This window comes from Hipposideros armiger, unplaced genomic scaffold (assembly GCF_001890085.2).
Source record: "Hipposideros armiger isolate ML-2016 unplaced genomic scaffold, ASM189008v1 scaffold_62, whole genome shotgun sequence".
In the NCBI taxonomy this organism is placed as follows: domain Eukaryota; kingdom Metazoa; phylum Chordata; class Mammalia; order Chiroptera; family Hipposideridae; genus Hipposideros; species Hipposideros armiger.
The window spans coordinates 5,518,370-5,542,741 of NW_017731412.1; the positions used below are offsets into that span (position 1 = coordinate 5,518,370).

The 24,372-nt window shown below is 48.6% G+C and overlaps 1 protein-coding gene across 1 annotated transcript in view; it reads right to left on the bottom strand.

Annotated features, from left to right (window-relative positions):
* Positions 1-24,372, bottom strand: part of LOC109382239 (kinase suppressor of Ras 2) — a 259,184-nt gene that overhangs the window by 149,749 nt on the left and 85,063 nt on the right. Inside the window, exon 3 of the mRNA XM_019641582.1 lies at positions 18,160-18,344. Coding sequence (XP_019497127.1) covers positions 18,160-18,344 — 185 coding nt within the window. The remainder of the gene's footprint in view (positions 1-18,159; positions 18,345-24,372) is intronic.

A 24,372-nucleotide genomic window follows, 5' to 3' on the forward strand; every position in this document is an offset into this window, starting at 1 on the left:
GGCGAGGTGTCACCAGTTGCAAAGCACAGCCCAATCCCAGAGGTGTTAAACTGTGCAGAGACATGCGTGTCTCAGAATTGGTGAAACATAGTATGTGACAGCCAAATAACGAATGAACTATGATACCCATGAATGTCAAAACCAGAATATTCAATTTTTAAAAAGCAGAATACGGGAAGTATGATCCCATTTTTATGAAGTTCGAAAACATGGAAAACCAAACTATATATTGTTTAGGGACATGTTCATGTGAGGTATTCCACAAAGAACAGCAAGACATGGTAAAACAAATTCAGGATGGTGCCGTCTCTGGAGGATAAAAGGGGGATGCACTCAGGAGATGCCCATAAAGGGCTTCCAGGAGCTTGTGATGTTCTAGTTCTCAAGTTCAAGCTCAGTTACTGAGTATTTTTATCAGGGCCGGGACCAGGGTGAGGCAAGGGAGACACTAGCCTCCGGCACAAAGTTTAAGGGAGAGGCCAAAACACTCAGGTATAAAGGTAAAAATGTTCTAATGCAACATTTTTCAAACGAGTGCAAAAAAAAAAATTCACGATGAACAAAATATCAAACTTTGATATAACAGGAAATGACCCTGCACTTACATGGCCTTGCTTCACCTGCCATTCTCTAACTCCGGCCCTAGTTTCAGTAAGACTTTATTAACAGGGTAGCCAGTTAGCTCAGGTGGTTAGAGCGCAGTGCTCATAACACCAAGGTTGCTGGTTCGATCCCCCCATGGGCCACTGAGTTGCACCCTCCACAACTAGATTGAAGCAACTACTTGACTCGGAGCTGATGGGTCCTGGAAAAACATACTGTTCCCTAATAAACAAACAAACAAACAAACAAACAAAAAACTTTATTAACAAAAACAGGCATCCAGCCCAAAGGCCATAGTTTGCCCACCTGATTTTTTAAAATATTGCATTAAAATGTTATTATTATTATTCTTTAAAATATATATAGATTACAAACATATACATATCAGCACACATGCACACGCATATGCACGCACACGCACGCGCACGCGCGCGCACACACACACACACAGTGTATTGCAAAGACACTATTTTTAAAACATATTTTACAAAATGGAAAAACCAGTGAGATGAACACCTATAACAACATTGGACTGGGAGAGCGCCGCGGCAGCATCCACGTTCCTGTTCCTGGGGGAAGAAACATGCTGCTCAGCCTTACTAGTCATTACCAGTAAGATCAAAGGACGCATCCTACTGCAAATGCCTAACAGAGGGGCGGGGGGCTCCTCCACTCGAGCCTCAGCAACCTGGCCTGCGATCCTTCCCAATCCGCCTTCCCCAGTGGCACAGCACTCTTCCATGTAGAAACCATTTTGCCATCCATTCTGGAACGTAGTCTTTATCACACTGCTGTGGGGCACGTAGAAGATCACTTTCCAGATGGGGAAACTGAGTCTCAGAGACGGTGACTAACCCCCCCACATACACATTGCAGTGAGGGATGGCCGAACCGGGGTTTCAAATCCGTTCAACACCCATTCCATCATATGCAAGTGACCAGTGGCCTTTGTGAATGAACAAGTGCCTCATTGACTATTAAATCAGAAAGTGGGGTGACAACAGTAAGCAAAGGGGGTCTGGATGAACCTCTTTTGCCTGGGAAAGTGGTTTCCTTCTAAGAGCCTGGCCCCCCAGTGGTGCAGGCAGGATAGACGCATGTGCCTGAGGGTGGGCGGGAACAGCTGTGTTTCACCGGCTCCCATCCCGTCCTCCGCCAAGAGCCCCTGTGGGCTGTGCGTCCAGGTTCTCTTCCCTGGCAAACAGCCGTCCAGGGAGCCAGGGGCCATTTTGGGAAGCAGCACTTAACTCTTTATGGTCACTGGGAGGCCATCTGCGAGGCGCTCACTCGAACACATTGATGGATGAGCAATTTCACAGCTGAGAAGAGCTCATGTCATTTTCCCAAAAAGCACCCAGTTTACTCCCAGACTGATTACGCAGTCACCGGGAGACTAACACATCTGCATGGCTAACTCGCATACTTCAGGGCTGAAGATGGACCCCTTTTAGACGTTGGTTAGTATCCTAGGGCTGCCGTAACAAAGCACCCCAAAAATGTGTTCTTTCGCAGTTCTGGAGACCAGAAACCAAGGTGTCGACAGAGCCAGGCTCCGTCTGAGACTCCGGGTGGAATCCTCTCTTGCCTCTTCTAGCTTCTGGTGGTGGCCGTCAATCCTTGGTGCTCCTGGGCTCACAGCAGCATCCTTCCATCTCTGCCTCCATGGCCACATGGCCGTCTCCTCGTCTGTCTCTGTCTCTGTGTCTGAATTTCCCTCTTTTCAGAAGGACACCAGTCCTATCAGATTAAGGTCCCACCCTACCCCAGTATGACCTCATCTTAACTTGACTAATTACATTTGCAATGGTCCCCTTTCCAAACAAGGTCGTGTTCTGAGGTACTGGGGGCTAGGACTTCAACATATCTTTTGGGGGAACTCAGTTCCTCCCGTAGCCAACCTACCTGTCAGACAGCAGAAGTTGCCATTGAAGGGAAGTGTGAAAACAGCACAGGTGAGACAGTACCTGAGCCTGAGGCTTCAAAGCTTCCCTCGGTACTGAGATGAAACTCCGGACGCTAAACGAAAGTCCCAGATCTGCTCATCTCTCCAGGCTCACCTCCATCTCTCTCCTCTGCTCCATGTCCACAGACACCCATGTTCCTAAACCTGTCCAACTCTTTCAGCACAGGCTGTTCCTTCTGCCTTAAATGCACGTCCATCCCATGTGTCATCTGGCTAGCCCTACTTAGCCATCAAGTCTCGGCATAAATCACACTTGCTCAGGGAAGCCTTCCCTGATCTCGTTAGATCAGGTGTCCCTGTTCCTCCCTGCCCCATTATCGCTCCCCTGTTTTAATTTTCATGGCATCCTGGACATCCTCTTTGCAGCTCTCATTGCCAATGCAACTGGCTCTGTTAGATCTGTCTCCCCAGCAGCCTGGAAGTTCCATGAGGAATGAAGATCTTGAATATCTAGTGGGTTGTTGGAAAAGTCATGACGTGTCTTGTCTATGTTTTTCAAAGGTCATTTATTTATATAAAGAACAAAGATCAATCAATGATTTATTGCCCGTTTTGTTCGATAACCTTTTGCCATCTTTCAGTGAGCTTCATAATTCCAAGTTCATAGAAGGATGTATCTTTATTTACTTGTGAAAAACTGAACAAGGTGCTGATTTACAGCCTCATCTGAATTGAACCTTATACCACGCAAGGAGTTTTGAAGACAGTGAAACAAAGTTTGACAGCGCAAGGTCAGGCGAGTATGATGGGTGTGGCAACACATCCCATCCAAGCTCCAATAATTTTTGACAGGTGATCAAACTTGTGTGTGGTCTCGTGTTGTCGCGATGGAACACAACTCCTTTACAATTAATAAGCTCTGGGCGTTTCTGGATGATGGATTCGTTCAAACTGTCCAATTGCCGACAGTACATATTCGAATTGATTGTTTGGTTCCTTGGTAGGAGCTTGAAAAACACTATACCTTTAAAATCTCACCACACTGAGAGCATAACCTTCCTCTGATGAATGTCTGCTTTTGATATCATGTGAGGCAAATCATCATGTTGGGACCAATAACATTTGCACACCACATTGTTGTAAATAATCCACTTCTCATCACCAGTTATCAGTCGCTTCCAAAAAGGATCGTTTTCCTCACGTTTAATGAGCATATTGCAGATGTTTATACACGCCGACAAATGAACTTCTTTGAGTTCATGTGGAAGCCAAATATAGAGCTTGCTTACATATCCCAGCTTCTTCAGGTGGTTGTGAATGCTTGAATGATGGATGTTCAATGTTTCTGCAATCTCTCGTGTTGTGTAACGTGGGTTTGACTCAATTAATGCCTTTATTTTGTTGTCATCAACCTTGGTGGGCCTCCCTGACTGAGGAGCATGGTTGAGATCAAAATCACCAGCACAGAATTTCGTGAACCATCGTTGGCAATGACGTTCTTGTAGAGCATTGTCACTGTAAACTTTATGCAACTTTTCACAAGCTTGATGCACATTCTTCCATTTATGGAAGTAAAAGAGTAAAATATGGCAAAAATGCACAGTTTGGTCTTCAATCTTCAACTTGTAAAATCTCCAAAACTCAACCAAATCACTCAATGTTTTTTTAGAATGAAGCTAGAATGTCAGCTGTCAAATGACATAGCAATAACATAGATGCGAATGACTCTAGTACTTCCAAAAATGAACTAGTGCCATCTGTTGCAAACGTGTATCATGACTTTTCCGACAACCCGATATTCATCCCCGTATCCACCTACAGTTGGCAATGTTTTGTGTCCAAGTAAAGACGCTCATAGAATACAATCCCCATCTATTGGGTCATCGGAAAAGTCATGACGTATTTTTTCTGTTTTCCGCTGCAAAAATGTGTCATGACTTTTCTGACAACCCAATATAATTACAAATCATTTCACTTTAAAAAGGACATTTAACTCCAAGAAGATCTGAAGGATATTATCTCAAACTAAAGGGCTGTTTATTAAGTTCACTAACATACTTCGTGGGAACAGTGTATGTTTCCTGTCCTGTTTTTTTTGTTTGTTTTTTTCTTTGTAGTCTGGCTGGCAGCGGGTTAAAAACATCAGCAGGTCCCACCCTGGTCTGGGGGCTGGGTCTCTGTTATCGTAATTCCTTGGGGAGCTTGTTATTCTGGGCCCCGCCTGAGAGCATGGGATGGAAAAGAGGTTCTGAAGTAGCTGGTCCATAGCACGTAGAAGCTGCCAGGGTCCCCTCTTGTTCTCAATCTTACATATGGGCTCAACACATTTGTTCTGACACCACCACACAGCGCCTGGGTTTGCCGGTCCTCCACAAGCATCTGTTGAATGAATGAATGACCCTTGGGTAGGGAGAGGTGATGTTGTAGGCCCCTCTGAACAGCTGTCAAAGTCCCCTCATTGCCTGATCTGTCATCTGCCTGAGGAACCTCAGTTCTGTCTGTATTTCACACCTGCCCACTCACCCACTTCCTCCACCCCTGCAAATGTGCATTCAGGGGCCTGAGCAGATGCCTCAGTGCCAGCTCAGCTGAAGATGCAGCCAGGGGACCAGATAATCTGACAGTCATCAGTGGGTTCGTAAGCAGGAAGGGCGCGGGTGAATTATGGCCCCAGCAGGGCCCCAGCACCTGTAAATCACATGGGATCGCATCGCAGTCCCAAATCTGTCTCCTGTTTATTTTTAGAGTTTAAGATGAGAAGACAAAGTTTGCAGCCCCTACACTGAAGTCGTAGGAGTTCAGCAAATCCTACAAGAGCTTAGCTTTACCTGAGACAGCTTCCAAATATGCTGGCTACTTCAGCTGGATCAGTGGTTCTTGAACTTGGCTGCACACTGCAATCACCCAGGGAGCTTTAAAAAGCACTGATGCCTGGGCCCCATCCTCCAGGGACTCTGATGTCACTGGACTGGGGCGCCGCCTGGGAACTAGGATTTTTTACAGCCCCCGTCCCGCCCTCCCCCCCTCCCCCAATCACCACCACCGGGTGATCGCATCGTACAACCAAGGTTGAGCACCACCAGGCTAGGAGCTGTTCCTTCTTGCTGCTTCATGGCCAGCTGAAAGCTCATGGTGAAGGGGGAAAAAGCCTCTGAAAGCGGGAATCTCAAATAAGCAGCGAGGGGAATACTTATCAAAATGGTCATGTTCCTCTTCTGAATTAATAATCATTCGTCGTTCTTCCTGGCTACTCAGTGAGGAGAGAAACAAGTGACAGCAAGAACCACAGGTGCCCAGTCCACAGACCAGTGGATTTTTTTTTTTTAGATTTTTTTATTGGGGAATTGGGGGGATGGGAACAGTGCTGGGGAATTGGGGGAAGGGGAACAGACAAGCTGCTGTCCTTTTGTTCTTCAGTCTAGTTGTGGAGGATGTTGCTTCACTGGCCCAAGTTGGCACCATCATTGCACTCTTCCCGGGCGAGGCAGATCAGTCACCGGCCTCTGGACGGCCGCTCACTGCGGCCGCTGGCCGCTCACACTAGCTGCTGGCTACACACGGTAGCCCATGGCAACCCACTGCCACAGGGGCTGCAGCCTACGCCGTCGCCTCACGGCAGCCCAGCTCCAGGTTGAGCTGTTGTTCAGCATCTTAGCTGTAAAGGGCAGTGTCACTGGTCCCCATATGTGGGATTCGAACCGGGGCCCTCTGGCATCCCAAGCCAGCTCTTAACCATCGCGCCACTCGGCCGGCCCGACCAGTGGATTTTTATAGGGGGCAGTTGTTGCCTGCTCAGCGTCCTTACTCTGGGAGTTACGTCACCCTGATATTCCTTAGAGATCCTCCCCCTTGATCACAACCCAATGGGTTCAGCGGGGTTGGCTCCATCCCACAGCTTTAGGAATAGGTCAGTGACTCAGGCCACACTGTATCTTCCATCTAACTGATGAGAGTTCAGGATAGCCATATGTATCCCCCATCAGACCAATCAGAGCTAATACTTGGGCTCTTGTTTTCTGATGCACTTAGATCTGTTCAAATGGAAGCTTGGAGTAGCCAAGGGCCGCCATGAAAGGGGAGCCTCACTAAGAATGAAACCCACATGGAGGAAAGCAGGACTGTGAGACACAGAGAGAGAAAGAACATGTCCTGACGACACTGAGCTCCTGGATCCAGCCAGTCCTGAAGCCCTTGTTTGTATCTAGATTTTTTTTTTCAGTACATGAACCAGCAAGTTCCCTTTTGTTTGCTGAAGCCAGTGTGTGGTGGGTCTCTGTTACTTGCTTCAGAAAAAAGCCCTGACAAAGGCAGTCTTGGAGGTCTCTAAGCCAGGGACCCCTTTTCCCAACGACCTCCACCCCTCTGTCCAGGTTCTGTTGAATTTCTGAAAGGAAGAAAAACTGGGTAAGTAAGGACTGCCTCCTCTCTGTAGACCACGGGGTGCCCCGCACCATATATCTTGCTCTCAGAATTAAGTTTACACATGTGCAAAGGCCATATTGTCTCCTGGGCAAACCTCGATTTCACAGTCTCCCTCCCCACCCACTGTGCCTGGAAAAAGAATACCAGACTGTTTGGAAGGGGTATGAGGGAGCAGCCACTTCAGTGTGGACGGCCTGAGCTGTCGAGGAAACAGGCCCTTGGCTTCTCGTGAGCGCCGACTGTGAAGTGGCCTCTTTAAATAAGGTGGGTGGAGAAGCCTCAGTGAAAACCACACTGCTTTGGTTCTTCTTGCCATTCTAAAACCAGCACAGAAAACAACTGCAGCTCCTGGAAGGGATATATGTATGTGCCTACACACACACACACACACACACACACACACACACACACACACACATGTAACATTATGTGGATAACAATTACTGGTGTCTATTGCCTTTTCACCATGTGCCTGACGCTGTGCTAGAAGTTCACATGCATTCTCTCACTTAATCTTGCAGTTGCCCTGTGAGGGAGGCCTCGCTCTTCTAACTTTGCTGATGAGAAACTGAGGCTCAGGGACCTCACTTCCCCAAGACATCACAGCCCTCAGGGGACAGAGCTGGGCCCTGAAACCAAGTCTTGTTCAGCTCTGAAGTCTGAGCCAAACCCAGCCCACTGCCTGTTTCTGTAAATAAAGCTTTATTGGAACACAGCCCTGCCCGTTTGATGACACAAGGCTGCGTCCATGCTCCTACAGAAGAGGGGAGTAGCTGTGACAGGGACTGCTGACCTGCAAAAACTGAAAACACTTGCGCTTTGGTCTTTTAGAGGAAAAGTGGCTGACCCCTGGCCTGAACATTCATATGGCAGTTTACAGCCTGTAACAGCTCATGTGTCTCATTTGATCCTCATTGTAGATCTCCAAGGTCGGAGACTTCCATGAGTGTTAGCCCATTTTACAGACGGGAAAACAGAGAGGTTCAGTGGTGGCCTGAGGTGTCCCTGCTGCTCAGGGCCAGACTGAGGCACAGTCCTTGGGCATTCTACTATATTATGCTGCCTCCAACTCCACAGGGTCCTGACGGTCACTAATGGGGTTTGTGGCCTCCCAGCAGCCCTGAGGTGCTGGAGCTACTCACAGTGGCTCCTGGGGTTTCCAGGAAACATGGACACCAAAGGCCACCAGGGAAGCTTGGAGAAACAGAAAATAATGACGCTGGCTGGAGGCAGGCTGAGACCACACCAACGGACACTGAAGGACCTAGGACTTGCAGGTCTGTGGTGATGGGGTCAGCAATGGGGTCCCCCTAGAAGAGGCACACCAGCCCCTGCCCCGGACAGTGTTCTAAGGGGAAGCCAACGGAGAAAGAAACTGGCTGATCTAGAGGGACAGATGGACATTAGTACAGATAGTACAGTGGAAGAGCAAGGCAATATCAACAGAGAAGGGAGGAGAAAGAGCGGGAGACGGATGTGGGCAATAAATGCCCCTCCCCCCGGCCTGCTTGATGACGCCCTAACTTTCAGCAGAGGAGACACTGCTTTAACAGGGGCCTCGAACAGAGCAGCATGGGCTGCGGTGAATCAAAACCCCCAATTTCTAAGCCCCAAAGGTAAGGATCACAGCCCAGGCTCGAGCCAGTACGTTTGCATTCCATTTCCGTGACACTACTGATTGGTGTACAGGTAAGCACATGGCCACGCCCACTGAATCAATGAATCTCAGACCCCAACGACCTCACTTCCTTACTACGGACCAGAACAGGGAAGGGGTTGGGACTTCAGGGGCCACCTTGCCACCACAGGGAACCTAACACTGAAGCCATACTGGAGAAGAGCTGAGCTGGGAGATAGAGGCAGAGTCCTGACATGCACTGAGCCCCTCGACACACCCATGCCCGAAGCCTACACAACCCCCCGAAGCCTACACAACCCCCCGGACTCTTCAGTTACGTGTGCCAATAAATGACCTTCATACAAAAAAGAAAAAAAAGTCTCAAGTTTGATTATCTGTTGCTTATAACCATGAGTCTCAAGCTATATGTTGGGACCACTGTGCAATGAGAAAGACCTGCCTGTTTTCCAATCAACAAAATGGTTTTTTGGCAGTTTTGCTTGGACGCCTGCTTCTCTGGTTGACTAAGGCAGGAGAACCATCCATAAAACCCCACAGATGGCATCAAAGTCCAGCAACTTCATGCAGTCCCTGCCTCGGTGATGCCCAAACCAGCCAGCTCTGCAGCTCGGGAGGGCAACAAGCAGAATCCTTCCTGCATTTGCCCTCTAGAGCCTGAGTAGCTAAGGGCTCACTCAGTAGGTGCTGGCCACGAAATGAATGCTCTAAAATGTTATGGTCCATTCAAAACTGTCTATGTGGGGGGCGGCTGGTTAGCTCCGGTGGTTAGAGTGCAGGCTCTTAACACCAAGGTTGCAGGTTCGATTCCCACATTGGCCAGTAAGCTGCGCCCTCCACAACTAGATTGAAAACAACGACTTGACTTGGAGCTGATGGGTCCTGGAAAAAAACGCACTGTGTCCCCAATAAAGTTAAAAAAAATTTAAAAAAAATTCTATGTGTGCCAGCTCCAGGCGAAGCACTGCAGATCCAGTCATGAGCAAGGGCAATACGGTCACCGCCCTTGTGGAACCGATTCCGGGAGAATAAGAACAGGCCATTAAACAGACGGCTGCAAATTGTGATAAGTGCTTCTGAAGAAAAGTATGCGAGACGGTACGACTGATACAACTTGGGAAGCTAGGGGAAGGCTTTCGCAAGGAAGTAGTGATGGGGACGAAGTGACAACAATGAGGGTTTGAGGCAGGAGAGAACATAGTTCACTTCAGGAATTAAACCACAAACAAGGCCAGTGCAAGAAGAGACTAGACAGGGGACAGGAGCCAGCTCACGAAGGGCCCTGAGAGCCATGTCACACCTGTGAATGATAGGAGATCATGACAGAATTTTAACCTGGGTTTGGGGGCCACAGTCTCACTTGGAGATCACTTTGATCGATTGGATTTGGGGCCAAAGTGGACATGGAAAGACCCATCTGGAGACTATTTCATAGTTTGGACCAGGGTGGTGGAGATGGGAAAGGAGATGGAAAAAAGTAGAAGAGTAGCGGGCCAAATGTATGCCCTGTCAGTCAAATCTGGCCCATTGCCGGTTTTTGTTAATAAAACTTTATTGGAACACAACCACGTCCACTTGTTTTGGTGTTGACTGTGGCTGCTTCATGCTACAATGGACGGAGCCACATGGCCTGCAAAACTGAAAATACTTACTATCTGGTCCTGTACAGAAAAATTTTCCCAACCCCTAATTTAGAAGAGTAATTCAACAAAATTTGGAGATAGGCGTTATGGAAAGAAAGGGCCAAAGATCACACCTAGATAAATACAGACTTGCCAAACCCGGTAAATGTGCAAGATGGGGCCACTCGAGAAGAACTAGTTTTGTTGGGGCGGGGGGCAAAGTTGATTAAAACAATCCATTATGCCCCAATCCACGATCCCAAGAAAATTAGGTCAGGTCAAGTTATATGCAGAAAGCTGCTGTGGTTTCTATTCTTGGCTCTGAGGCACCGTGTAACCTCTCACCATGGATTTCTTCTTGTGAAATATCAGTTTCCTCATCTGTAGAACGGGGAGTGCAGGAGCACAGACAAGGAATAGGAATGCCTGCTGTACACTGCAGAGCTACACTTGTTATACTTGTTACTTCTTTTCTTGTTGCCATGAAAACAGCTTGAAGCAGAGAATTCCTCACTGGGAGGGTGTTACTGGGACAAAGGCACAGACAGGTCCTGATGACAGGGAACGGGACTGCCCACATGGACATTGTGTATCTGACCGAGGAGGATCAGGACTCACTTCAATAGACACAAATGACACCCCCCCACCCCCTGCTGGCCCCTAACGCCAACCACTTACCAACCAATTTTTGTTGCCACCATTCCTGGTGGGAGCGACCATAACAAAAGGTCCAAGGTTGTCTGTTGCATGCTGAGCCCAAACTGTGTGTGCTAAGACAGGAATGGCAAAACGTGCAGCAGAACAAAGGACAGTGGGCGGTAAAAACCCAGAAGTGGCCTCACATTGAACACACTCCCCCACATGCATGCATCTCACACACACACACACACACACACACACACACACACACACACACACACACCCTAGCCCTCCAGACATACAAAACAAGCCTCCTTTTAAACAAAAACACTGTTTCCTTCCTCTGAAGCATTTTCAGCAGCAGAGGCTATCGTTTTGCAACTATCTTGGCATAATGGTAAGAGCCGTTAGCTGGGTACCAAGTCCTGGCTTCAAACCCCAGCTCTGGAACTCTGAGTGAGTCCCTTACACTCCCTGGCCTCAGTTTCCCCATCTGTAAAACGGGGAGTTGGACTCAATGATTTATGAGGCCCCTACCAGCTCTGACCTCTATGATTCTAGCACACAGGTTAAAAACCGGGAGCCCCAAGACCAAACACGACCCGCAAACTTGTGGGGTTATTTAGTACTGCTTCCCGCAGTGTTAAAAGATTTTTCACTGGATGCTGACATTTTAAAATTGGGCGATTTCACATACAAGGCACGGTCTTTGACTTCTTTCGGAAAATTCAAAGATCTGGCAGCCCTGGTCCCTCAAAGATGGGGTACACCACTTAAGTAGAAGTCCTGCCAAAGACTGCACAGCCTAAGTCTAACCATGGGTGGAGGGGAGAGGGGAATATTAGACAAACCCAAATTGAGGGATATTCAGTCAAATAGCTGGTCCCTACTTGTCAAAGATATCCAAGTGACAAACAACCAAGGCCAAGAGACTATTCAAGCTTGACACAACTGCTAAATGCAATATATGATCCTACACTGGATGCTATGTCAAAAAAACAACAATTACTATAAAGGACACTATTGGGACAATTGCTGAAATTGGAATATGGTTAATGAAAGTATTAATTCAATGCCAAGTTTACTGAATCTGGTAACTGTGTATGGTTATGCAAGAGAGTATGCAGCCTAGTCTCCAATGGTTCACAAAAATAAGAGAGACCGAAAAAGGGGTGGGGGTGGGGATTAGAGAGAGGAAGCAAATGTAAGGAAATGTTAAAAACTGTTGACTCTGGAGCGGCAGGTTAGCTCAGGTGGTTAGAACGCAGGCTCATAACACCCAAGGTTGCCAGTTTGATTCCCACATGGGCCACTGAGTTGGGCCCTCCACAACTAGATTGAAACAACTACTTGAGTTAGAGCTGGTGGGTCCTGGAAAAACACACTGTTCCCCCATAAAAACAAAACAAAGAAACAAACAAAACTGATGACTCCGAGCAAAGGGGGAACAGGTGTCCTCTGTAGCATTCTTGCAACTTTTCTGTAAGTTTGAAATTATTTTAAAATAAAAAGCTAAAAAAAAAAATCATCATAGAACAGAGTGATTCTCAAATGTGAGCCTGCTCAATCCCCTGGAGAAATTCCCAGAATCCACTGGTGAAAACTCAGAGGGCCTCCCCAGAGCTTCTGGTTCAGCAGGCCTGGAAGGAGGAAAGCCAAGACTTTGCATTTCCAGCAAGCTTTCAGATGATGCTGACGCGGCTGGTCTAATATGACCTAGTTACAATTGTGGAAGTGACCACCAAAAGAATTAGACACAAGAAAGAGTTTTTTACAAAAGCAGGATTGGAAGGGGAACGGTGCAAGGGACCTGGGTTTTTCATTAGGAACCTTTTGGTAGCATCGTATTTGTTTCCAGGTGTACATCTTTTGATGCCTACAAAGCACCAGCTTGGCAAGTGGCAGACAGTCAGGTCGGTACGTGTTAGGGACGTGCTGGGACCTGGGTTTCTAAAATACAGCACAGGCAACCCAAGTGCTTTCTGTGTCTGCTGGGGTGAGACGGAGTTGCAGAGGGGTGGGGAGCAGCACCGCGGCTTGCTCATGTGTGGGGAGAAAAATTCTTTGGGTGACGCCAATGATACATATGGAATTGCCGCCACCAAGTCAGGTCAGACCCGAACTTCTCGAAATCACTCCCGAATCTGAGATGAGAACATGGTTCAGGCAGCAAACGCCTGTCAAGACGCGCTCCCCGTCGTCCAGGGTGGGTAATGAACCTGGGCCTCGAGCCTCATGAAGCCCCATTATATAATCACCCCCATCCTGAGTCTCCTTATAACTCTTCCAGTGGCTGGTTTCTTGGGAGTACGGCACTCGATGTCATCAGCCTTTATTGCTACCTGCTGCTACCTCCTTCAGCAAATCGGGCTTCTGACTCAGCCTCAGGCCCACGAGGCCAGGCCATCAGCCGAGGGCCAACTATCTGTTGCCTTGTCCACAGGCCTAAGGACAAGGAGTTGCTTGGAGAAGAGATAAGGACAGGGAAGGGTGAGACGGAGCAAGGTGAGAGCATGCCGTCTTTCAAGGCACCCGGTGAAGGACGGTATTTCATAGGACCAGGGCCTCGTACACAACTCCAGCTGGTGTCATTAGGACCAAGATGGGGAAGTCCAGGAATCATCAGTCACTTGTTCCCTTGGGTAGCTGCTGCCCCTGCCATGCTCGACCCCCACAGGCAGCTAATAAAGAATCACCCAGAAAACTGCAGGTGGCAAAAGGACCCCATCATTCTTCATCTTCTGCCAGAGAGGTCCAGGATGAATGAGGTGCAGACGCTGGAACTGTCTGCATCTCAGCTCTTCTGGCCTTTCTGCAGCTGTCTGGCCCCCTCAGGAAAGGCCACCACCTGGGACAATGGATGCCCTGTGGGGTGACGACTGGTGAGCCAGCATGGGTGCTGCTCTCTGAGTGAGCCCAGCACGCTGGTGACCAAGCCTTCGAGCGAGGCCGTGCCCACAGCACAATCTCCTAGCCAGGCAAGGGCACCAGAGAAAACACTTGAACCAGTTCAGGTCCCTACTTGATGAGCTAAGCCAGTGTCCGTGAAGATGGTGTTTTGATTTCATTCCACAGAAGTGCAGCCCAGTGAATTCAGATAAGTGCAAACTCTACCTCCTTCCTGGTTCTGTCTGTGGGCCAGTTACTTCAACTCTCACAGCCTCAGTTTCTTCATCTGTAAAATGAGGAAGATAATAGTACCTACCTTGTGGAGGGCTGTGACGACGAAGTGAAATAACAGAAGTACGTTGCTTTGCCTGTGACAATGCCTGGAACATTGCCAACGCACACACAACACATGCGAGTTGCTATTACTGTCATCACCATTTTCATCATTATTACAAGCTATTCCATCACATAACATACAGCAACGGCTCCCAAAGCTACTCTTTGTTGAGACTCGGTGTTCTAAGCACTGGCCCTGTGCTAGGAAATTTACATGCATTCCTCCTTTGGTCCTCACTCTATCTTCGCTGGATAGAAACAGACTTGGGTTCGGTGACTTGCTCAACGACATGTCAGCAACCACTCAGCCACCAAAATCACTTCCACCAGCTGGTAATGAATGATTACGTTCCACCTAGGCGGCACTTTTTCATTCTGAAAGCGTCTTTTTATAGAGACTGTGAAGACTGCCTGAACTAAGTTGGAGGGGGCGGGGGGGGGGATATCAGAGATAACCTACAAGGACCCACAGGCACGCAGCTTGCTGAACCAAAAATGGTCTATGAGTGGAGAGCATCCAATCAGACACCACCAGGGTAACATGGTGTGCCCAAATGCCACACAGAATACAGCAGAGAGCTAAGTCCACTGTTCTCTACTGTTCCCGAGTCAGCATCTTCCATGTTGCACAGTGGAATCTGCTCTCTCATGTTTTGTCCATGGCAAACCTTGGGAACAGATTCCTCCATTGCTGACAATCCTACCACACCCCTCCACCCTCTCCTGCTCATCACGCCCAGACCAGGGAAGCAGGGTAAGCCCAAGGAGGTGAAGTCCTTTTCACAGCCCCTCCAAGGTAGCTGGGCACCCCGAGGGTCTGAGGCTCAGCCGCTCTACAGCCAGACCTGCCTAATGCTGTCCCCCCAGGCATTACAGTCAGGGGTAACAAGATGGTGTATCACCACCCTTCACAGTGAAGCCACAGCCAGAGCTGACAGTGACAAACGGGCAGACAGGCTCAGCCTGGCAGGGACACAGCCCCAGGGTCTCCCTTGGCTGGGTCAGCGGGAGGAAGGCTGGCACTGGGGGCCAGAGGCAGAAAGTTCTCTTCTGAAACTCAGGGTGGCAAAGAGAACGGGCCTTTACAAGCAAGGGGGAGCCAGTGCCTGGCAGCGGTGTTCTCCCAATAACCCCAACCAGTCTCCAAAATCAGCATCTTAAGTGAGTCAGAAGATGTGCCTTGAAAAAGCTCACTGGGTGAGCCTTGGAGTCACCGAGTTTCCAAGCTCTGAAATAGACCCTCCTGGCGTCTCCTACTCCACACTCGGGGAAACTCAGACCCAGACAGAAAGGAACTCGCTGTGCTGAAGAGACAGGATGCAAGCTAGAGTCAGGTTTGGGTTCAAAACCTACAATATGGGCAAAATCATTCACCTTCTGAGCCTCAGTTTCCTTGTCTGCAAAATGAGAACACATCCAGCCTGCCTCAAAGATTGTGACAAGGCAGGGACAAATGCCACACAGGCAATCGGTGGCAGCAGCGAGACTCCAACAGACAGCTCCTCATTTCCCCATCTGGAGCCTGTGCCACCCGGCTGCCTCCGTTTCAGCTATTTGTTAGGATCAACGGAAAAGGGACTGGTCCATGGGGTTCCAGCTACTATGATATTTGGGTCACACACTCATTCTCCCAGTGAGACTCAAATGCTATCTTTTTCCTTTCTGGGAGATCAAAGGGTGACCTCTTTGCATACAAAGACCAGGACTGTCCAAAGAGGCAACTGTGCTTCTGGGGCCTCTCAGTGCCAGAGGCTGCTTTGAATTAGAGACTTTGCTCCCACCCACAGGCACACAGAGAAGCCGCTCCTCACAGATGGGGACCAGGGCAGGCCTGAGACTTGGGAGCCCTGGTGAATCCTCACAACACTCTTTGGCATTTAAATGTGTAAGTTTGTGTTTTTTTTTTTAAAGCCAGCTACAGATGTTTCTACTCCGGGCAGAACTAAAGTGCAGGGCTGCAGCCAAAACCCTCAGAGGGGGCCGTGCTGACATTCACTCATAGGATGGTGATGGCCAAAGGCAGATGGTGGCTGGAGACAGCCTCCCAGCATCATGCCAAGGTCAATTCCAAGGGCTCTTAGGGTGACGGGGAAGTGGGGGATCAACTGAAAGGCATTTAGCCAAAGCCCCCAAATTAATCATGGAGTCAGAGGGTGTAAATGCTAGCACGGAAAAAAAGCTGATAATCACCCTAACAACAGCTACCATTTATTAAGCACTTACTGTGTGCAATGTGCACACAACTTGACACATACATAAGCTGATCTAATCCACACAACCATCTATGAGATGGATCTATGATGATCCCCATTTTACAGATGAGGAAACTGAGGCTCAATGAGGCTTTTAACCGGCTTGAGGTCAGGCACGCTGCTCAAATGTACCAGAGCTGAGATTGGAACCCTGGCCTTCTCCGTCAGGCCATGACATCCTGCCTCACCCCTCTGCTGTTACACACTTGATATGTCATCACTCCTTTTCCTCATCCGGGCTCCCCAAGCCACCCTCTGATGGCCACGTAGGCCCACCGTCATGGACCATTTCTGGTCTCTCTGACAGTGATTGCTCTTGACAAATGGATAAATCGGCCTTCTGGTGTTGACGTGGGTCGCAAGTGCTGTTTTGCTTTGCTTGATTCAGGGCCTGCACCCCCTAAGCAATAAAACAAGCCAGGCTCTGCAACCTCTCCAGCTGGCGTCACATGGGTGCAGTTCCCAGCCCTCAGCTAAGTGCACGACCCACAAATGTGGACCATAAACTGAGCTCACCATTCCACCCCGGGCCCACCATCCAAGTGGACTGTTGAACCCAACAGTCTTGACACTGGACACAAAAGTTGGATGTTTGCTACATGTGTAATTTTCCAGGAAGAGAATTCATAAATTTCATCAAGGTCTTAAAGGGTCCGTGGCCTCCCTAAAAAAAAAAAAAGGTTTTGAAATCCTATGTAAAGGTAAAGAATAGACCCCCACATGTAGCGAAAGGCACCCTGCTGCCCACTTGAGGGGTCTTGGTAACAAAATCATGGGTGATGATTAAGCTCATATACTCTGGAGTTAGAAAGAATCAGGTTCAAATCCAGGATCAACGATTACATAATAGCAGTGTGACTCTGGACAAGTTCTTTGAGGTCCCTGTGCCTCAGTTTCCTTATCTATATAATGGGAATAATCCAGCTGGACCATGGGTCGTTCCAAGCACTAAATGAGGTCGTGCATGTGGATGATTAGCAAGTGCCGGTGCTCAGTACACATTGTTTATCATTGGTCAGAGCGGCAACACAACATGGACACCCTGTAGCTATATGCAGGGCTGGGCATCTTTCCTCCACGCTCCAGCAGCCCCAATCCTCCTGAGTTTCCAGTCAATAAAAGTTCTTGTCTTGGCTGGAGGACTGGTTGGATCTTTTTCAGGCCCCCCCCCCTCTAACCGCGCCTCTGCCTGTTCAGCAAAACAGGCCTCTGGGCAGAGAAGATTAAGTGCTGTCTAAGACCTCAGCCCTTGATCACTACAAAGTTTCATTTCCACGCTGAGTAATAACCACTTTGTCTGCAGCAGAATTCATGGGAGCGGTATGTAAGCACCCCAGGCCACGCAGCTCAGCGTGAACCCAAATACATCTTTGCGATATAAAGGTTATACGAGTTGACCTGCGTGGGTGAGGGGGTGGGGAGGGGCGGGGTATTACCAAATGCAATCGCAAAAGCCTTTTCCAGAGCAGAAAAAGAAAAAAGCCTGTGACTGGGCATCCGAGAAGCAGAAGCGAGCAAAAGCTGATGTTTCTTTCCTTGAACACCCTGCATGCTTGTTTGCTTCCTTCTGTCATCCCTACACACCTGCAGGCAAAACGAGTAGGGACGTGGGACCAATGACAACAGCCAGTCAACCTCCAGGGCGCCAATTACGCCCCCTTCCCTTCAAAACCATCCAAAGGGGTGTACGTGGCGCGGGCGGGGGTGAGGCAGGAACGCGGATGAGGACGCGCACGCAGATGAGAACGCGGCTGAGGCGTGTTCAGTGACCATTTCACGAGCATTTTTCACCAAAGGAAAAGAAAGGGGCGCATGCGCCTGGCACAGAGAGCTGCGCCCAGGTGCCCGGTGACTTACTTGAGGAGAAGTTGGCCTCGGTGTGGACTGGAGGGGTAGAGGGCAGGAAAGGCCCGTGTCCCACAAAGAAGGAGCGGAGGGAGCGCTCGGACAGGAGCGGGGAGCGCTGCTGCGAAGGGATGTTCTCACAGCTGCCCACACTGCTGTGAATCTTAAGGTTCAAGGGTTTGCTTTTCTTCTTGGCTCTAAAAGGGAGACAGAAAAGGGGGGGAGAGAAATGTATCCATACGCATACAAAATGAGAGCAGGGAGCCCCAGTTTCCTTAGCATGGCACCCAATCCCCACCCCACCCCCACCTTGATCTGGCCTTGGGGCCCGCTCCCTTCCCCTCTCACTGAGCTCCAGCCACATTTCTGTGCTGTTTCTCACCTCCAACCCTTTGCTTATGCTGGCCCTACCACCTGGAATACCCTCTCCTTCTTCACCTGGTTAATTACTAGCTGTCTTGGATGATTTAGTTCCGGTGTCCTCTCCTCGAGGAAGCCTTCTCCAATACCCCAATCCTTCTTAGCCAGAATTAAGTGTTCTTCCTCCAGGAAGCCTTCCCTGATACTCCCAAGACCCACACAGAGACATGAAAAGAGCCCACAAGCTTTCTGGCACTGATAGGCAGAGAGAAAGGGGCTAGGCCAAGGGGATTTCACCCTTGCCCTGTGAAAAGCCCATCCTACCATGGGGTATAAGCAAATAGATGAACAATGATTTTTCACGTAGGTCCTTAGAGACGCTCTAGAGAGTCAGGGGCAAGTTCAACTCCAGGCTCCAACCTTGTGTGTGCCTGCACATCTTGAGTTCCCAGAATCCCCCCTGCCCATTGGCCAACTGCCCTTTGCCCTTTGGCCATTGGAGGAAGACAGTAAATCCAGGTTGACCTCAGTGAGTCCAGGGGATCTGTGTCAAGGTGGCTTCCATCCCCTACATGATTTTATCCTTCCAATTCACCGCCTTCCATCCATATAAAAAACAATAAACCCACTTCTGCAGAAGTTAAGCCTGATGACTTCCAAGAGCTCCGAGGAGAGAGGCTAAGCCTTAGGCAGGACCCCAGCACCCCCTTGGCCAGGACTTATGGTACCAAGCCCTTTCTGCAGAGCCCACCCACAAACCTGGCTGGTCTTTACCAGGAGCTCCAGAGGGTGCCTGCTTTAAGGATACAGAAGGAAGGGCGCTCCCCCAAACCATAGGCTGAATCATATGGGGGCACCTCAGGCGATCTGCAAGGGATATGGGGGAGTTATGTGGCGAAGAGGCTCTGGGAGCCCCCCCAGCCTCCACCCCTGCTCCCACCATAGCAGTGTGGCTTGGTAGCGGTGGAGGGTGAGTGGGGTCTTGCAGCCTGGTGTTGAATGACACAATTCTGAAGCCAGACTCTCCGGATTCGAATATTGGCTTCACCACTCTTGGGCGAATCGGTTAAACTTCTGCCAACCTCAGCTCCCTTATCTATAAGATAGCCCTTCTTCATAGGGTGGTGGAGAGAATGAAATGAAATCTTCCCTGTAAGTTCCTTAATACCAAGTACAACATTACCTGGTATTGTTACTATTGTTATATATGGAGAATCTGTCTGATATTTTCTTTAGATGAAAGAATCTGAAGCTAAGACACTGTGGAAGCTTCGGCAATTTTGGTGTTTACTCTTTGGGACTCTTCAAGACCCAAGAGATTAAATGGTATTCTTTGTACACCTGGTGCCTCACAAAGTGACTTGGCTGAATGATCGCTAACTGGCAAAAGGGAGGAGGGGAGGGGTATGCCTGTCCTCAGCTCATAGCCTTTGGCCCATGGTCAGCTCTGAGTCCATTCGAGAGAAGAGAGAAGGGTGACGTTCCCTCCACACCCTACACACAGGCTCTGGTTCTACCGGGGAGTGATTTGCCTTCCGCCTACAGCACAGGGCATTCAGGGAAAAATCGGGGAAAGGAAGTGGGGGGCTTAGCAATAATCCATAGGTCAAAGCCGAAATAAAAATACCAGGGAATTTCAAGACGCTTTTTGGATTAGTAATTTTTTTTTTCCTGGACAGCTTGCTTGCAAACAGAGAATTAGAAGATGAAATTATTCCATTTCCAACAGGACTCGTGTTGAGAAAAGGATGAGGAGGAGATACCAAAAGCTAAACGTTTCCAGGCTACTTCTGATAAAGCTTTGATCTGAAATAAAGGGAATGCATCTCTGAAAGTATAAACAGAAAAAAGGGACATTGGGGTGTTTTTTTTTTCTTTAATTTTCACTTTACCAAACAGGAGGCGTAACCATAATATTAACAACAGCTGCTATTACTGCTGCTTTGATTCGAGTGCTGACCATGCCCCAGGGACTGTATCAAATGCTTTTCACGTATTATCTCATTTAAGCCCACAGTAATATTATAAGGGAGGTGTTACTATTATCTTATTTCCACTGATAAGAACGCTGAAGCACTGAGAAGGTAAGAGATGTGTATAACGTTGTGTCAGCATTTAAACCAGGCGGTGTGACTCCAGGGTCCATCTTTCAATCACCCTCCACACTAGACTCTCCAGGTGAATCCTGGCCTCAGACTGCCATCTACTCTGAGAAGGGCTGTCCCCTGGAGCTTGATTTTGGACATGTTCAGGCCGGAGGCACTGGAATGGCTAGTTACCGAGCCCGGAATCTTCACTTTAGCTCCAACCGTTTCTCCTCTTCGGGTCCTTTCTCCAGAAACACCCACAAATCATTCCCACACAGATTTTCCATGTGCCCTTCTCTCTCCAGTGCCGAGCTCTGTCATTTGCAGACACTAAGAGAAAAAATGTTGGAACAGAGGAAGGAGGAGGGGCAAGGAATCTCGAGAGTCCCCACTCACTGGCTCCCAAGGAATAGCAAAATTGCTCCTTACAGGATGTTTCTACTGTCTCTCTCTTTTCTCTGCCTGGTGAACTCCTACATATACGCCACAGCCCAGTTCAAATGTTCCCACATCAGTGATGTCCTCTTCCTCCCCCACGGAGTCAACTTAGCATGTCCCTCACCTCACCCTTGTAGTATCTGCTCCCCCATCATAGTCTGGATAAGACTCAATCTCCTTAACGTGGCATCCAATACCCCACTCCCCACCTTGATCAGACCCTGCGGCCCTCTCACTGAGTTCTGTGCTGTTTCTCACCTTCAATCCTTTGCTGATGCTGGTCCCACAGCCTAGAATACCCTCCCCTCCTAGCCTGGGTTGATTGTTCTTCTTCAGTTCTCCTAAAATATTCTGTATATATCTCTGTGGCTATACGTTCCTATTTTTTCCAACTTCATTCTTTTCATTTTTGTCTCCCACATGGATTGGGCGTCTTTGAGGACAATGATTTTGTGTTGTTCATGTCTCTGTCCTTGGCAACTAGCACAGAGCCTGGCACACAGTAGGTGCTGGTTAAATGCTTACTGAATGGCCAATCTGGATTAGGTCTCTGGTGCTTAGCACATTACATCCTACTACTTTTGTCTTCCACCCTCCACTGTGGGCTCCTTTAGGGCAGGAACCTCTGGTTTTCATTGATGGATCTCTCAGCCCCGAGCTCTGCACCAGCTACACAGAATGAAGCTCTCAAGCTGGCTTTGAAACATTTCTCACCCCCTCCCAAGGATCCTGGGTGATCATTTTAAGAGAGTTTGGTATAAAACTGCAACTAAAACTAACCTCACTGCTCTCCTCCCCACCTCCCCCAATACCCCATTATTCAGGTCTGGCCAGGAGTTGGGCACCCTCTTGTGGCCAACATGAACCCTCCTTGCAAATTTTCATAGTTCTGGATGGAGCACCCGGGAAGGTGTGTTAATTGAAGACTGGAGACCTCCCACACAAGCAGCCTACAGGTCCCCCTGGCTGGCAGCCCTGTTTATCATCTCCCCAGGGGCCTGTGGCAAGGCTCAGGGAGGAACCTCCTGTTACAGCAGCTGGCTGGCTCTCCCTGCCCATGGTTGGAGGAGAGAGAGAAGCAAAGAGGTGGTGGCATTTCACTCCACATGAGTGTCCAGTGGTGGAAATTCCAAGAGGCCCTTACACCAAGGCAGTATAATTTAGGAGCTACACTTGTTGGCTCTGGGGTCAGGGAGTCCAGGGCTCAGGTCCTGACTGTGACTTCAGTAAGTGATCTCACCTCACTGTGCCTCGGTTTCCTCACCTGCACAATGGGGAAAATAATGGCACAGGACTCCGACGCATATCATGACAATTCTATGAGAACAAGTGCTTGGTACAGGTCCCAGGACAGGATGAGGATTCAGGTTACCTGTTATTCATGTCCGTAAGACCAGGTTAAATCAGGTCTCTGCACAGCATGGAAAGAAGCTTGAAGAAGCCAGAAATGGAAGCCAAGCTGTGTTTTTCACCTGAGACATCCAGCAACCCTCTCAACCCACTACCCTTGACAAATGAAGAGGATGCAGTCAAACCCTCTAGCAACAGAGACCACTGTCATCTCCAAACCACAGATGGGAACCTTGAGGCACGGGGCCACTGAGGGGCGAGGCCAGATCCCCATACAAAGAGAACCAACTCTAACCCAGCACAAGTTTAACAGTAGCTCAATAAGAGCCTGTTTGCCTGACCAACTCATGGCCACAGATGGAGGAGAGAAGGGGTGCATATACATACAAATGGATGGATAAAAAGCTGGGTTGAGGGAAGGATGGATGGGTGAATGGGAAAAAGGATGCAAATGAAAAGACTGAATGAATGAAGGACAGAGAGGATGGGAGGATGGAAGCATGGATAGAAGGAAGGGAGGAAGAGGGAGGAGAATGAGAGGATGAAAGAATGAGAGGACAGATAGATGGAATGAAAGAGCGAATGGGAAGATAGAAGAAGGGATAAAAGGAATGGAGGCGGATGGGAGGATGGAAGGGAGAATGGATAGATGGAGAGATGGGTGGATGGAAGGGTGAAAAGATCAAAGGATAGAAGGATGGTAGATGGATAGAGCAATAGATGGATGCGATGAAGGAAGAGAGGATGGTAGGATGGAAAGATGGATAGATGGAAGAGAAGATGGTAGGATGGACAGATGGAAGAGAGGACAGAAGGAAGAGATGGAGGAGGATAAATGGCTATTTGACCAGAGGAGGTAGAAGAAAATCCTGTATCGCTTCCCACCCACCAAGGAAGTCTCCGTGGACAGGATGTGGGATTCACTTTTACCAAGTACCCTCATTACCCAGGTATGCTCAGAGAGGAAAACAGACACCAATGATCGTGTCCAGTGACTCTGACTGTGTAATAAGATTTAGTGAATATTTTGCAGTATATCCTGCAGATGCAATTTTTAAAAAAAAATCCTCTCCATGATTTTTGCAGGACATTAGATATCTATTACATAAATGTCTTCTCTGGAAATGGGGCCAATTCCAGAGAAAGCTGAAAAATGAAGCGGCATGAAACGCTGGCATGGGCAGCTGCATCCTTCGGGGCTGTGTGAGCCCTGGGCGGACCATGCTGCTTTCGGGGTGGGCGGGCGAGTCAGGACTCCCTCACATGGCAGGTCGTGCCGACAGCAGCCTCAGAGCCGGGCTGGGCTCTGAGGAAAAGACACCCAGCTCTGGGGCCCTAATCTGTGCTGAGAGAAATGCATTTATTGTTCCAAATACGGCAAAAGACTATTTCAGTGTTGGAATCTAGGAAAGCTCTTCCAACCTTCCTGATGATCATTTGCATAGAATATCCGAACCGAAAGGATCCTGAGAACTCTCACCTCTTCTTTAAATCTGTTCATGACATTCCATCTCCCATCCTACCATTCTAGTCCAAGCCCCCTTCCACCCTCACCTGAGCAGCTGCTGCTACTGCCTCTTAATCAGACTCCTGATCCTACTTTTTTGTTTGCTGTTGTTTATATTGAGGTGAAATTCACATAATAGAAAATTAACCATTTGAAAGTGAACAACTTGGTGGCATTAAGTATTCATGATGTTAAGCAAACACCACCTCTATCTACGGGGTTGTCGGAAAAGTCATGACACATTTTTGCAACGAAAAACAGAGAAAAAAATACGTCATGACTTTTCCAACAACCCGATAGTTCCAAAATATTTTCCTCACCCCAAAGAAAACCCTGTACCCATTAAGGACTCCCCATTCCCCTTCCTTCCAGCCCCTGGCAACCACTAATCTGTGTCCTTGGCCCTATGGATTTGCCTATTCTGGATATTTCATATAAATGGAATCATACAATATGTGAACTTCTGCATCTGGCTTCTGTTAT